General features: G+C 44.1%; 3 protein-coding genes across 3 annotated transcripts; 2 read left to right on the top strand and 1 right to left on the bottom strand.

Annotated features, from left to right (window-relative positions):
* Positions 1-871: 871 nt before the first annotated feature.
* Positions 872-3,102, bottom strand: H6S33_006903 (uncharacterized protein; the record flags this gene model as incomplete). The annotated part of the gene is made up of 9 exons (XM_044838266.1): positions 872-879; positions 1,106-1,167; positions 1,223-1,256; positions 1,311-1,683; positions 1,754-2,332; positions 2,396-2,506; positions 2,555-2,610; positions 2,675-2,831; positions 2,938-3,102. The coding sequence occupies 9 exons, from the start codon at positions 3,100-3,102 to the stop codon at positions 872-874; spliced, it is 1,545 nt and encodes a 514-aa protein (XP_044689721.1).
* Positions 3,103-7,285: 4,183 nt separating this feature from the next.
* Positions 7,286-9,430, top strand: H6S33_006902 (uncharacterized protein; the record flags this gene model as incomplete). Its single annotated transcript, XM_044838265.1, has 4 exons — positions 7,286-7,470; positions 7,536-8,284; positions 8,352-8,450; positions 8,505-9,430. The coding sequence occupies 4 exons, from the start codon at positions 7,286-7,288 to the stop codon at positions 9,428-9,430; spliced, it is 1,959 nt and encodes a 652-aa protein (XP_044689720.1).
* Positions 9,431-14,238: 4,808 nt separating this feature from the next.
* On the top strand, positions 14,239-15,183 carry H6S33_006901 (uncharacterized protein; the record flags this gene model as incomplete). The annotated part of the gene is made up of 3 exons (XM_044838264.1): positions 14,239-14,417; positions 14,486-14,670; positions 14,732-15,183. 3 exons carry the CDS (start codon positions 14,239-14,241, stop codon positions 15,181-15,183), a joined length of 816 nt encoding a protein of 271 aa, XP_044689719.1.
* Between the last annotated feature and the right edge of the window lie 57 nt (positions 15,184-15,240).

Raw genomic sequence — 15,240 nt, 5'->3', positions numbered from 1 at the left:
GTTTTTCTTTTGGATAGACTTTTTTGTTATTGGTCATAAGTTTCCGGGAGGAGTCGGCGTATTGAAGAAATGAATTATCGGGAGGTAATGGTTTAATTAAATGAATTAACTAGAGATGGTTTAGAATAAGAATGTTCACAGCAGAAGTAGCAGCGGCAGTGTCATGGTTAACAGTTGGGGGCATGAAGCGGAACGAGGCGATGGCTGCACGGGTCCATCCTGCATTGGTTCTTATATAAATCATGTATATATTATATATCAAGTTCGGGGTAGGATTGAGTATGTAGTTTTATCATAGAGTGTTGTCTCATTTTATGTTTTACTACACAAATATCTATCAAGTTATACTTACATAGGGGGGTTTCCGTTAATCATTGACCACAAGGTTTCAACTAATATTAGTCCAGTGGGGGCCTATTCACCCTAGTCGGGACATCTTCTGGATATCTTGGAATTCTTATCGGCATTCGGATGTAGGTTTCTGATCTATACATCTCCTGGAGTCTACAAATATATTATCCGCCTGTACTCCGCTTTCTACTAAACTTCGCAAAATTGTCATAGAGATCGGTACTTCGCTATTTGACGTATCTTCTTACCAGGCTTTATTTATTTTCCCTTTTGAATAGGAGAATTATGGGCTTTGGGCCGGTTTACAGTATCTGATGTGGCGGATCGTTGAACAATCGGCAGTGTCGATATTTGAATATCCCCAGGATGTAAAGTATTCCAGAACTAGAATTAATTATTCCATATACAGATCTGTGGTTCCAGCTTGCATTTTTAAAGGGTAGGAATAAAGGGAGTTAGGGAGCTAAGGATTCCAGTTCTGAAGCGCGTGGGATTACTTTTAACCACTTGAGAATCACTATTACTCTACTATAGTATAATTAGTAGGTATTTAATAATAGGCAGTTCGATATAGCCACGCCCATTATTGCAGAGCCTCCATCATATTACAGACGACGCCGAATCTTTCATATAGCTATTATTATATATATTACAGTGCCATGATATAGTATAAGAGTTAAGTAAGTAAAAACGAGTTATGAATCAATAATAAACCAACGCCAACTAAAGGAATGCACGAGACCAGGGAGGCTACCTTGTCTAGGGTTTATTCTCATTGAATTAACCTCTCGCAGCAGTAATATTGTCCTCAATTCTCTTAACCCCCGTAAAGGTTTCCTTGCCCCACAAGAACCAATACGTAATTGCATACGCAAATATAATCGCCATAACCACAGAAACATAATCTACCAGCCAATTCATCAGATCATTATACTCCAGAAAAAGGAGAAAATACGTACTCATATTCCCACCTGTTACAGGTATCACAAACGGAAAGCTATAAAATACGAGCGTAAATAACGCCCACCCAACCAGTATCCCGTTCGCTAACCATCCCCACCTTCCCAGCCGAAATGGACCCGGATTTGAGAGCTTTCGATTCTGTAGCATCAGAAGTACGACCGGTATTGTGTAGGATACGTACTGCATCAATATACAGCCGGTGACGAGGGATCCGAAAGCGCTGGTGGAGATGAGATATAGAAATCCGAGGACGGCTATCCAAAATGTGGAGAATATGTGTGCCCAGAGGGGGACATTGTATGGGGCGGGAGCGACACGAGAAAGGTGGGAGGAGAAGGGGAAGCCGTTGTCGCGTGAAAAACTCCACATCTGTATAACCTTCGAGTTAGAAACGAGGTGGGCTGACTTCCGAGAATACAATAGGTAGGTAGTTATTTACCAAACGGCATTGCCATGTGTGGATGCTCATTAAGCATCCGATACCAGTTAGTAGAACGAGAATCTCTAATGCAATCGTTCCAGCTATACTTCCCCTCAAAGCCTGCTTGAAGAGCTCTAAATTGGGCACAAAGGTCGGAGTTTCAATGATAGCGTCAAGATCCTGTATCGAAAATAATATCGCAATACTATACACCCAGCTGGTCACAAACCCAATTGCTACTGTACCCAGTATTGCTTTCGGCACATTTCTATCGGGCTTGGGAAGCTCCTCCGCCATATGCGTACAGGCGTCCAAACAAGAGAACCCCCAGTTTACCCCCAATAAACCAGTGAAGAAGCAGATCGCGTTAGAATCCCATCCGGAGAAATTGCTGAATCCACGGAAAACAGAATCGATAGATGCCTTTTGTGGAGAGGCTATGAGGATACTTAGGGTGATTACGAGGAAGGAGAAGAGTGATATATAGAAGCTCGCCTTGCTGAGATTAGGGAGTATCCGAGAATAGCAATTGAGGAAGAAAACGAGCATATTGATCATTTGATAGCCGATGACAGCCATCCAGGGATGGTAGGTTATCTCGAAGGCGGTAAGTGTTTATTCACAGTGAAAAGGGGTGTGTATTTGCGTGTGCATAGATACCTCTGGTCTACAAAGAATTATTATGCCGACTACACCTTGTCCAACTACCAACGAAACTGATGCGCCAGTGATCATTGCACCAGCCCAGGAGACAACCCCTGTGAAGTATGACTTGGAGCCTCTCAGTATAAAATATCTTTCAATTCGATAGATACATACCAAAAATCGTTTGTAACTTTCGGGCGCTAACATGATTACCCAATAGTACTGTCCGCCTATTTAGTAGTCGTCAGTAGTTGGATCAAGTAGTAGAAAAACTAAGGGGATTGGGCGAAATACCAGCATTAGGATAGGCACTAGCTAGCTCTCCAAGACTCGCCCCGATAGCAACATGAACCAGCGCAACAAGGATCGTCCCATAGATGTATATCGCTGCACCACCATTCATAATACCGGTTACAAGGGCTCCGGTAACAGCCCACCAGCTGTTGGAGATCTAAGAGATGCCGCGAAAACTCCGTCAGACAAATAAATTGGTATAGTGGAGAGAGAGAGAGAGAGAGAGAGAGAGAGAGAGAGAGAGAGAGAGAGAGAGTACCTACACTGAACCCAACAGACAATATCGAGAGTAATGAGAATTTGCGATATAACTCAGAGCTATATCCCATTTCACTTAGGCGGACGTCATCTTGATCTGTTGTGAAGGTGTAGCCTGCTTCCGTAGATTTTGTAGCAGGCAAGCCTGTAGTGTTAATATCGGAAGTCATGTCGGCGGTGGCTAGAGATATCGCTGGACCTAGAGCAAGATGCGTGTGGCTCTAAGAAGCTGGAGTTTGTTATTATAGAATATAGAACGCGCTACCAATGATGGAGAATGTCAGCTTTTAGAGCCCCTTCATTCTTAGGAGAGGTATCCTTTGATAAGGAAGACAGTTGCCCCTTGCCCTTGCGTGGTACAAAAGCATCGGCATGATTATATACCTCAAGACCCTTCCGTTTTTATATTGCTTTGAGTTTGTTTGAGTGAGTGATGAATCAGTTTCGCCCTATTGCATGAGAACTGGGGTAACAAGGTCAGCTCCATAACTCTCGCTATAGTGCTCCAGGAGCTCCCAAAGTTGAGGGAAGAACCTACTTAAAGTATATTCTAGTCAGATCTAAACCTACGAGATGTTGCAGAGCCGCGTAAGTGTACATACTGCAGTTGAACAAGCTCGAGGAGTAAGTAAATGTATCTCTGGATGTTAATTACTTGAGGGTGCGGTCCCAATAATCGTACTAGGGCCTTCAGCTGATCAGATCTGATCCATAAAACCGCATTCAGTCTGGGTGATTAAAGGCGCGCGAGAACGAGGGAGAAGAAGGTTCCCCCATAAAGGGATGAAGCAAGCACTCGTGGGAGGAAAGATCATTCAAAATTTCCGGGGCTGTCTTGTCCCGTAACATTTTCCGACCCGTCGAGTTGAGGCAGATCCTGGTTCTTGTAGACATGTGTATTCTATCCGATGGTCCGCCATTGCAACAGTGATTATCTATGAATCTCTACAAGCACGGACATGAACTTGACACGTGACTGAGTCTTGTGTCGTTGTCTTATCGCAACCCGCCCCGTTACCGGGAGTGTGGTCGAAATTCTCCAATGGCAATTGCCAGTATTGTAATGTTGAGAGTGAGACTCTTGTAGACCCATGATCCATGGATAGGTACACATAAATAGACAGCTGTAAATTGTATGTATGTGATGTATGACTTCAGATGTATGTGTACGACGTACCTAAGATACGTGATCACTGAAGACAACCTTTACCTTGGGGTATCTACCAGCTCTAGTTAAGATTGATTGACTAATAATTGTGCGCAATTACTTACGAGATGTGGCTTTCATTATACAGTACCTACTCTAATACCTAGACATATGTTCAAGGAGTATTTCTCTCTTGAGAAAATAGGGGCGAGCTGGCGTTATTAGAATACCACACATGCAATCATGAATTCAACCTATCAAAGACATGCATTTCATCAAATATATGTATGTAATTCGCATTAGAGACTTTCAGCGCACCCTGAAGTTGAAGGGGAAACTTACTTATGTAGCCAATAGTCTACCCGAAAGACTAAGACAACGTCTTGGGGAGTGAGTCTGAAGATAAAAACAAAAGACTACATGTATTCGTAACATGGACCCTGAATTTGGCCGGAACTTCCCATGGATAGAGTACCTACATGCACACACGTTATATTGGCGAGATTAAGCATTAATACAATTTCAGGCCCCGCAAAAAAGATCTATAGTGAATAAATGTAGGTATATGTGAGCAATGCAGGGCTTTACAACGTCCTTGTTCAACACATGTATGTAGTTTCCTGAAGTTTGTAAACTGGGCTGTTATTGCATACATGTACTCTACCATACAAACGGCAATAGAGCGTTTTGGCAACCGCCCTTTTCCAAATTTCTAGGTCAAAATTTGAGTTCTTGGCTCTACGCTGCTACAAGCATTTACAAGTCGATCTTCCAGGATCTGCTGCGATTTCACACCAAAGAAGCAACGGAATCGCTTCTAGCGGCGCAGAGCCAAGAACTCAAAATTTGACCTAGAAATTTGGAAAAGTGCCGTTGCCAAAACGCTCTAATACCTTTATTTAGCGATTTGAACATCTCATAATTATGTGAGGGTGATCTCACAGACGAACCTTCGGTTTTTCGTTGCCCCCACGGTCCGTGCAATGCCGATCTATTGAACAAATACATGTAAGTACATACACGTATACCGCTGTATTTGAGAATATTCGTTGCGCCTCAGCAGGGGTATAAGCCAACCAGAGGCAGTATTTAGACGTCAATATGCAAGTTTTTGTAGAGAATACCCCTGCTGCAGCGCAACGAATTTTCTCAAATACTGCGGTATTGCCCCCATTCGAGCTTCAGCTTAATAGGGATAGCGTAGTTGACAGTTCGTGGCTAGCTCATTACTAGCTAAGAAATAAGTTAAACTTCTCCGAGTATTTATAATTTGCAATTGTCTGTCAACAGAAATTCTCAATGCGTAAAGTATATTGTTGTCGTGCTGGAAACTTCTAGTATACAATATGATAAGAGTTGTCTTCTCACTGCATATACGAAATTATCTCGGTGATTTCGTTCTTGTTGGGTGGTGCGCCTAGCTAGGTAAATAGTTCACGATCATCGATATCGGAATGCTTTTTGTCATGCAGATACTGTTAATTTTTCCGTACCTAGTCAGTGGTGTATGAAATAGTCCAATTGTAGTCGCTTAATTGATCATTTTTCGTGTTTTAGCATTGAGATCCAATGTTTTCATAAGATGAGACGTCCCATTCGATCTAGTGATAATGAAATAATATGGTACGGCTGAGGTCCTGGTATGCAATCAACGACGTATACGATATTGTGAAAGCTTATCAGCTGAGTTCCCTAACCAACCGCAAGACGTTTCTCGCCCCGGATTTTCTCATTCTCTCTTCCAAAACTAGGTGCTACATGCGCATACGCTCAGAATGATTTCTCTAGATATTAGAAGATAATCAAACTACTGGGATTTCTAGGAGCAAGAAATATACATGGTAGAGATGATGGTGGTTCTTCTACAAGATCTAGAATACATGATATAAGTATATTTAGGTGGTATTATGTGACATTTTAGATGGCCTCGTGATCCATTATCCAGAAGACCGATCGAGATGTTTCTATAGATCGATCTACAAGTAGTGGGAACTTTTAAGTTAAGTTTACAGCGAGAGATAGAATTATTGTAGAAACTGGGGTCCAAAAACAGGGTTTAAGTGGCTGACTCGGCCAATAGGACTTTTCCTATACTTCTACAATAATTTTACCACACGCTGTAGTACAGGATGTTGACCCAAATCCTGGCAAGAGCGATAGAACTTATCTCGGGATCCCTGCTGGAATCACGATTACGGGGCAAAATTTGATTTGTACACGCGATCGGATTACTAGCACTTGTAGATCTTTTGCTTCCTATATCCTAGATCAAGTCAGGGCTAGAGTAAGAAAAATGTTCTGAAAGTCATTTCTGTCTCGAATCCCGAGGCGTCATTACCTCCACGCCATGGGAGAAAATACAAATAGAAAGACAGCAGATCTTCAGAGTCTACAAGCTAGTCAGCCAACTTGGATCTATTCCGTCGCTAGATCTAAGAGGTGATATTTGAGCTTTTACTAGGATCGATTTCCGAGTGATATTATATGATTCATGAGATCTCCTTAATTTACCACGAACTACGTGTATCTTTATTCGGTAGGATCTAGATAAGCTCCGTTGGGATTTCAGGGGGAACTTCACAGATGCTGAACGACAAAAGGTTCTTGGAAAACGACAATCATACTTCCGTTGCAAAGTTCGGGCCGAATATACTTTATTACGCTGCAAAATCTTTTCTCTTGGTAGCAGGGGTAACGTACACCTGTCTGGACAGATTTATTTGATGGTAGGTTCTGTTCCCCTAAAAAGGCTGATACGACGAAAATTGCCCTGGAATGAGCGGAATTGAGCATGTTTATCTACCTGGTTCGCTCGCTTGGCGACGTTGCCAAGAGATATAACACTTTGGAGTTCGTTATCAAGATGTCCGTATTATTTATGAGGGTTTATTCTGGATATGTTATATTCTTTTAAGAACTTATCCTAGTCATCTGGCCACTAAATTGGTCATTTAGTTGATCATGCAATTTGTCATGTGCGGTTAGAAAGACCAGATTGAGCATGTTTCCGATGAGTTGATTATGTATCCCGTGGCCGTAGGTACAAACCTGCTCACAAAATCACGAGGGAGTTAATAATTCCTCCACCCCGCCCATAGAAAAAAAACCAACCTGTTCTGAAGACTATGAAAGCTGTTCTTAGTCCTGTCTCTGATCCAGTTCATCGTCACTAAAAAATACCTGCTATCAAGACACAATTCATCAAGATGGAGAAACTAGCAGTAATCAAACGAGAGCATGCTCATGCCACATCCGTACCAACCAGTGGCTACTGGGAGGGCCCACGGGCAAAACCGTACGGAAATATGGGGATGGGTATTTGTGAAGGGAAAGACAATTGTGACTATTGGGATCACTATTACCAACAACATAATAGCCATATTCTGGGAATGTGAGTAGCCTGGCAAAGTGACCAAATGACAGCTAGTTGAAAGAGAAGCTTATGGGAGATAATAGGTTCATCACCTGGGGTTTCATTGCATCAATCGTTATTGTGGCAGGTGTAATCAATATTTCGGGCCGTCATCGCAGGAAACTATCTCAGAAAGATGAAGAAGGAAAGGAAATTGCTGCCGGTGGACGAAGTATCTACGGTGCACTTGGTGCATTTTTCAGAAAGTATTTCCTCCCGCAGTCACTCGGGCATCTCTTCCCACATGTTACTCGTTTTCAAGCAATGATGGTGGTACTCCTAACACTATATTGTACCCTCTTCACCTTTATCGGGATCTCCTATGGGGTGTGGGTCAACCCTACGAAACCTCCCGGTCGACGAATCGGATTCCTCGAGTTTAGCGGAGATCGTACAGGATGCCTTGCTTTTGCGTTTGTACCACTTGTTTTTATCCTATCTTCGAGAGACAACATCTTCTCGTTGATCACAGGGGTGTCATACCAGCACTTCAACTTCCTGCATCGGTGGATTGGGAGGTTCATTTTCATTATGACTTGGGTACACACGATCCTGTGGTCAATCGAGTTGGGAGTTATGTACCAACCGCAGCCGACCAAGTATAAGACAACCTGGGCGAAGCGATACTGGAAGTACGGAGTTGGAGCTACGGCGTTGTTGACATTCTTGTTTTTGCATTCGTTCAGAACAGTGCAGAAGTGGACAGGATATGAGTTCTTCAGGAAGAGCCATGAGGTTGTGGCGGTTTTGTTTTTGGGAGCTTGTTGGGGCCATTGGCCGGACATGAGAGAATGTGAGTATCTCATTACCACAGGCTTAGGAGTATTATATAATTATACTAACACACTTTCGTGATGAAGGGATTATTGCCGGTATCGCCATTGTGTTCTTTGATAGATGTGTTAGATACGCTCGAATGTTTTTGATTCACATGAACTGGACATCTGGCACAAGCGGCGGTTTGTAAACTCCCAGCAAAATATTATAGACGATTTCCTGACAATGAAACGCAGTATTTGGTCTACATGCATTCGATGGAACTATCTCCCGCCACCACGACACTGATGGGATCGACGTTCTCGTCCTCCGCGTAAAAAGCAACATCACTTGGAAAGCGGGCCAACATTTTTTCCTCACTTTTCCCACTCTTAGCTTCTTTGAATCCCACCCATTCACTACATCCAATATCCCCACACCAGGTGCAAAGATCCAAGACCAACTCTACATCATCCGCGTGCTCAAGGGCCAAACCAAACGTCTTGCAGATCTCTGCATCGAGCCAGATACAGAGTACCCTCTACCAACAGTTGTATGTGGCCCTTACGGCACATCGGTCATTGATCAAGGTGCATCAAACTATCAACTCGTTGCAGGAGGGACTGGAGCATCATTTACTCTGCCCCTGGCCCAAAACATCATTGCCTCTACATCATCGGATGAGAAGTGTATCATCGACTTTGTCTGGATTCTGCGCCGTGCCGAGAACTTGAAATGGATCCAGAATGAGCTCCTAGAGCTTCGGAGACAAGCTACAGAGACCCCTGGTGTTGATCTCTACATTCGAGTATTTGTCACTCGTGAAGGGGAAGTCCCCTCCACCTCACCCACCTCACCCACCTCCTCCACCCTTTCCGCATCCAAAGAAGAAGTCTGTGATCCGAAAACTAAGGAGACATTGGGAGTAAGCGTATCAGCGGAGGCTAAAACATCGGAGAATGATGTTACAAGTTGGCTGCAGAATCATCATCCCAGCTGTAAGGACATCGTCAAGTCCTTCCGCGACGAGTGTGTGGGCAAGGTCCAGGTACTGGCCTCGGGACCGACAGGACTTGGAAGAGATCTTAGAGAGGCTGTTGCGGGATGCAATGATATTTGTAGGGTTTGGAAGGGAGATGAAGGAGGTGAGGTAGGGCTATACTGGGATAGTAGGGAGTTCTAGGAGTTCTAGGAGTTGGTTTCTGTAGCTTGCAATTATTTTCTGCTTTTTCTTGTGGAGTTTTTCTTTTCATGTGGATGTTTTCTGCGGATTGCCTAGAAATACCTTTTTCAATACTCTGGGTTCAATAGAGGGGCTAAAATAAATAACCATACATGTAGTTAAATGCGGGTGGCGGATGCGGTGCGAGTGATATCCAATGATCGTGCCTCGGTGCATCGGTGTCCGGTGGCTGTTCGCGGTAACCGTAAATGGAAGTCTCTGACCAATCATTGCCCACTGGTGAGCATTTTCTACACTTTTATTTCTTTCTAGTTGCCTTGTTGTCTGCCACGAATACTAATCTAGAAACTATCAGTCAGTTGTTGTTGCATACGAAATGGAGGACGCGAGTCAGACCTCTGCAATCAGAACTCATTGCAATGCCTTAATAATGAGGCTTATCTCGATAGAGTTTACTTCCATTCTCGGAGGCGGAGAGGCTATGGCAGCTTGAGTTCTGTGTATAGCTACATAGTTTGAGCTTGCAAGGCTTTGCCCGTATTCTGATACTCAAACCAAGTCCTAGTAGCTACATAGGTTCTGTGATTTTGTACATGCATAAGGGGCGGGCCCGTACTCCTTATAGTCCTTGGCGATTAATGATACTTTCCGAATAAGAAGCCCAATTTATTTTGTTTTTTGTCTTTGATTTTTTCAAGCGAAAATGATGGCACAACAGATGCTGCCCCAATCGGTGTCCCTTCCGTTGAGCTACATGCGCTTTTCTGCGGCTGATATTTGGGGTTAGGGTTTAATTGGAAGTGGGTATAATGTTCGGAAGGGCAGGCCTAGACTTTATGGCCCCGATATGAACGTTTGGTAATTTCTGGTTTGTGAAGTAAATCTTCGGGAGTCTTTCACGTAAGTTTGAAACTCTAATTACGGATAAGAATTGGAATAGGTAGACCTTTGATATTTAAACGCCTTGGGTTTTCGTTTCTACCTGGATTTGCGGTATATATTCGAAGGCAGTACTTCTCGAATATGTACATGAGAAAGCTCCATGAACCTTTCAGACGTCTTTACAGTCACTCGGCGGGTATTTCTGCTGGTGAAACATACTCCAGCAGTTAAAACCAACCCCCAAACCTCATGAAATACTTAGGTTACTTCGCCAAAGGTTTACTACGTAGTCCAATACCTATGATCTACTCTGGGCCCGGCAGGACTCTCCGTACACTGAAATCTTGACTTAGTTCTGTTTTGATCTTAGACTCTAAGTGTGGGGGAGGGTTAGGGCTCCCAACTGCCGGTCACCAATCCAATTCTTGGGCGCCAACCTTTCACATTTCCCACTAGTGGGGTAGACCCCACGGATCCAACAGGTAAATGGAGAGATTAGGTTGAACTGTAGACCAAAATCTCCAGATACACCCAGTTCCAAATGTGTGGGATTTCTGTTAATGGATCGAAGTGTCTAGGCCTAACTAGGCATAGCCCAAGAAGAGTAATCTAGAATATTCTATTATACAGTGCTTTAATTCGCGGGATATATGTCAACGATGGAGGTAACACTAGTACTACCTAAGCAATCATGATCGAATACTCTAGGCAGGTTTCATGACATGGTCAACTTAAAACATGGCTTTTGGCCTAAAGCCCAATGCTGAGGATTTGTCGGCTTATTGAGCTGTCGGTACGTACCCGGCCGTACTGATCTGATGGATAATTCTGAGATCAATTGTCCAGTAGGAAGCTTTCCACGGACGATCGAGCGGGAATCGATTCGAGTTAATGCCATATATGACTTGTAAGGCTTTGTCAATATTGCCGGCCGAGAGATATACCATATTTGACCCCAATAAACACCCATAAAAAGTATAAGATATATATGCATATATGTACATTCCCACGCATTTAAATTGCGAAAGATGTTGAGTAAAGAGTTCCTAGATATGGAATGGCTGACCAAAGCTAGCAATCACTAATTCCAATCTTGGCTATGGCCACTCGTCTACGCAGTCGAGTCAAAGGATTGTAATTTCTAAGTGAGGTTTTAGCAATAATATTCTCTTGCATGCATGCAATGGGATGATGGGCATGCGCAGCTTGCTAGGACGTTACCGGCTTGGCACCTGTCGGACATCTAGGTAATCCAACAACCCCCATGAACCAGTGACGTTTCAGAGTGAAACCCCACAAAACCTATCCGGAGAGCTCCCCAGGTAATGTTTAGCTGTAAAGACAGTTCTCGTTAACCTCAGTTACTTGAAAATAACTAGGCACCTCGCTCTCGGCCGTCGATCGGTGTGTATGTAGGGGAAGACTAATTCAGAAAGCTAACTACCTTATATGTATGTGCGGCAGTACGCAGTTGATTCCAGTCGCATGAGATCGCAAGTGATACTCTTGCAATCGGGGCTCATTATTCCTCCGTGGCTCTCATGATACGGTGGGCTTGACGAAAAACTCGGTTCTTGATGCTGTATGTACCGGGTGTGCACGTTAAATACCGAGACGCCTTGAAGGATTGGTTGATTTTGCATGGGAACCGCCCATGGTAACCAAAAGCAGCCAATGAATTTTGGCCTTGGCCTCAAAATTTATATGGTGGAAAAAAATACCGAGACGTTTTATCTATCTTCACTTAAAAATTCAAATATTTTCCTAAAAAACAAAAAATTAACCACTGAATAGCTCTTGCTCACAGGGTCACCTGAGTACTGATTCGAAGTTATCAAAGAAGTTTTGGTGAAGTTCGAAAAGAACAGGAGTAGAAAAGAGGTTGAGGAGGTTGCATTGCAAAAGCTGAGGGGCAGACTATCCAAATACCTGCTTGGCTGCCAAGTGTCATTTTAATTATATCAGCCCAATCAGATTCCTTTACAAACCCTCACTTTTTAAAATTCCCCAAAAAGGGGTTCTCAGTACTTACCCTCAACCCCCGGTACATAGTTGCTCATCTTTCAATCTTTGATGTTCTGCTGAGATCGATATATGTACTTAGGTCAATAGTATAGGACTAGACTCTTAAAACCTTCTCTGTATTGGCCGGGGATAGATATCAATATTCCAAACCAACCGCGGGGAATCCAAACATAAAATAAACTTTTCACGGCTCGTTCGTGGTCTTTGCCAGTTAAAAATTCTGCCTACATGTAGGCTTGCATTTTCTCGAAAGAGGTGTTACGTATTATTTCCATTTAGACCCAAGATAGGCAGTCCCGTCCGCCCAGTCGCCAGGTATTTGCAACGGAATCTTTATGTTCTCGGCCCTCAGAACGTCTGAATATGCCACATTTTCCCCTTGCCAAATCATCCCGCTCCTGAGGGCTAGGGTTAGGGTTCCATATGTTTCCAGCTTGACAACCGCCACTAGTACTCTAGAGGCACCTCTAACCCCAAAAGCAGGATTTCCCAATCCATTACCCCATATGCCAAGTTTGTGATTTGAATAGTTGATAATTAGGCTGTAAATGGAATCTCCCCCGAAAGCCTCAATGAAGCATCATTGATTGGTGAAAATCGTATGTAGTTGATTACTTATGTCAGTACCTTGTTTTCTACCTAGATCTGTTAATATGAGAAGGCTACCGATTCTTGCCCAGGAAGACTAATCCAGGGGACCGTACCACATAGGTACTCCTTCTCCACGTTGAGCAAAGTACTCGGCAGCTGCATAAAATGGAGGACGCGAGTAACACCTCAGCAATCAGTTCGATCTTTGAGCTTGAATAAAAGATTTTCCTGTCTTTTGATGTTTGACCGGTTCGGCCGGGGATACTTCCAGTTCTGGGGGGCTGGCAGCCTGGTTCATGAGTCGTCACTCTTGCAGCAAATTATAAGGTTCCTTCGCTTAAACCGCCGGTCCGGTTGGTACTTTATTAGAGTAGGCAGTTCTCAGAAGGTCGGGTAATGCGGATGAGACAAAGTACATGCAGATAGGTTGATTGGTGGGGTACATACATATGCATTCGCATCGCCTCTCGATTTGAAGGTAGAGTATGTACTTCTTGGAGTACTCTAGAGTAGGTATTCTACATACATGCCTCGTGTTGTCGGAGTGAAGCCGCCCAAACAAAAAAGGCAATTGCAAAATTGCACTAATAGGCTACCAGATTATCATCCACCACAGTTTTCTTGGGCGCCCGCGCGAGTACATACGTACATAGGTCGATGGGTGTTCAAAGAGTACTTAATGCTTTGTGTTAAGCCAAGCCTATCAACATCAGCGGATGTTCCACCTCGTATTCGTCCGTATAGTAGAGGCTCGCAGTACGTATGTATTGTGGTGAAGAAAACAGGTGGCAGGGCACGAAATCGTGTTTATCGTCAACAGAGGTTGGGCTTAATACCTACTTAGCTAGCCTTCTCACCTTTTGAGAAGTAGAACGACTGCCTTGAGGGATTACTTACCACAGCCTGCCTCTCGTCCCTCAGCCGTAGAGCGTGCGTACGTACTGGCTCCTCTCGTCCGCACTAATCGTCATCGGAAAAGCAAAGAAGGCTTGAAAGCTGGGCATTGCGCCTATCAATCGATCCACTCTGCCTTGAGGTGCGTTTGCGTGTCTTGTTCAGAAGTGCACTATTTTTTTCTTTTCTCATGGTAGGTAATTTTTCCTACTCCAGAGTATGTAGATCGTCTACATTAGAATCGGGAGGTGACTATTGTAGCTATCTATTCTTTATCATTAGCACCCCACCTTCCTTGGAGAAATAGATAAATAGCTCCATTCCTCCCCCCACAAAATCAAAGTTAAATCACCATCAGATATCACAACAACCTCACAACACACTAGCACTTTCAAACAACAACTAAAATCATCAACATGAGATACTCTACACTCATCTCTGCTGTTACAGCACTCTCGCTCTTTAGTCTCACCGCCGCCCAAGAGGATTGCGATATTTACACCAGTGTGGATGAATATACCAATGACCTCCCCGAATGCACGATTGGATGCTGGGAGTGGCTCGTAAATTACTACGAGACCGAGAGTACTTGCGGGTAATCTTTGATCCCCCTATATCGCCCTAAACCCTCCCATAATATGCTGACATAGTTTGATATTCTAGTGACACGGTGGACTTAAAGTGTCTATGCGCTACCCCAGAGCCTGATGTCACTAATTCCACCGTAATTGGACTGTACGAGGGCTCGTACAAATGCATGAAGGATGGCTGCCCGGAAACGGATATCACCCAGTTCGCCGTTGCTGTTTCGAGATTTGCAAACACCTGCGCACAAATGAAGGCTAACGGTGCGAAATTCTGATCTACTCCACATTCTGAATCGTTGTTCTGATATTTCTTTTCCTACAGGTACCGTAGAGGCGACCCCTTCTGCTTCTTCTTCGGATGCTACAGCTGAACAGGCTATTGATGCCACCGATGCTCTTGATGCCACGGATGCTCCTGATGCCACCGGTGCTCCTGATGATGCCACCGGTGCTCCTGATGCCACCGGTGCTCCTGATGCCACCGGTGCTCCTGATGCCACTGATGCACCTGCTGCCACTGATGCACCCACCGCTACCGACTCTCCCGCTGCTATCGATTCACCTGTCTTTACTGATAGTGCCTCTGGCTTCGTTACCTCTCCTGTGCCCACGGGCACGGTCGCCGCCGACGCCAATGCCTCCGGAACCCCAACTGATACCGCGGTCGTGGCCCAGCAAACAGTGAATGCTGCTGGCAAGAGCGGAATCTCCAACTGGGAGATGACCGTTGGGTTACCTCTTGTGGCCGGATTGATGGTTATGCAGTTCTTGTAGAGCGGGTATGATGCGATGATGTCTGATGATTATGAGGGGGGTTCATATTCCTTGTAT

The sequence above is a fragment of the Morchella sextelata genome, assembly GCF_020137385.1.
Source record: "Morchella sextelata strain SCLS chromosome Unknown scls_21, whole genome shotgun sequence".
Lineage (NCBI taxonomy): Eukaryota > Fungi > Ascomycota > Pezizomycetes > Pezizales > Morchellaceae > Morchella > Morchella sextelata.
The sequence above is the reverse complement of the archived record's forward strand: the minus strand, read 5'-3'. Positions and strand labels throughout refer to the sequence as shown.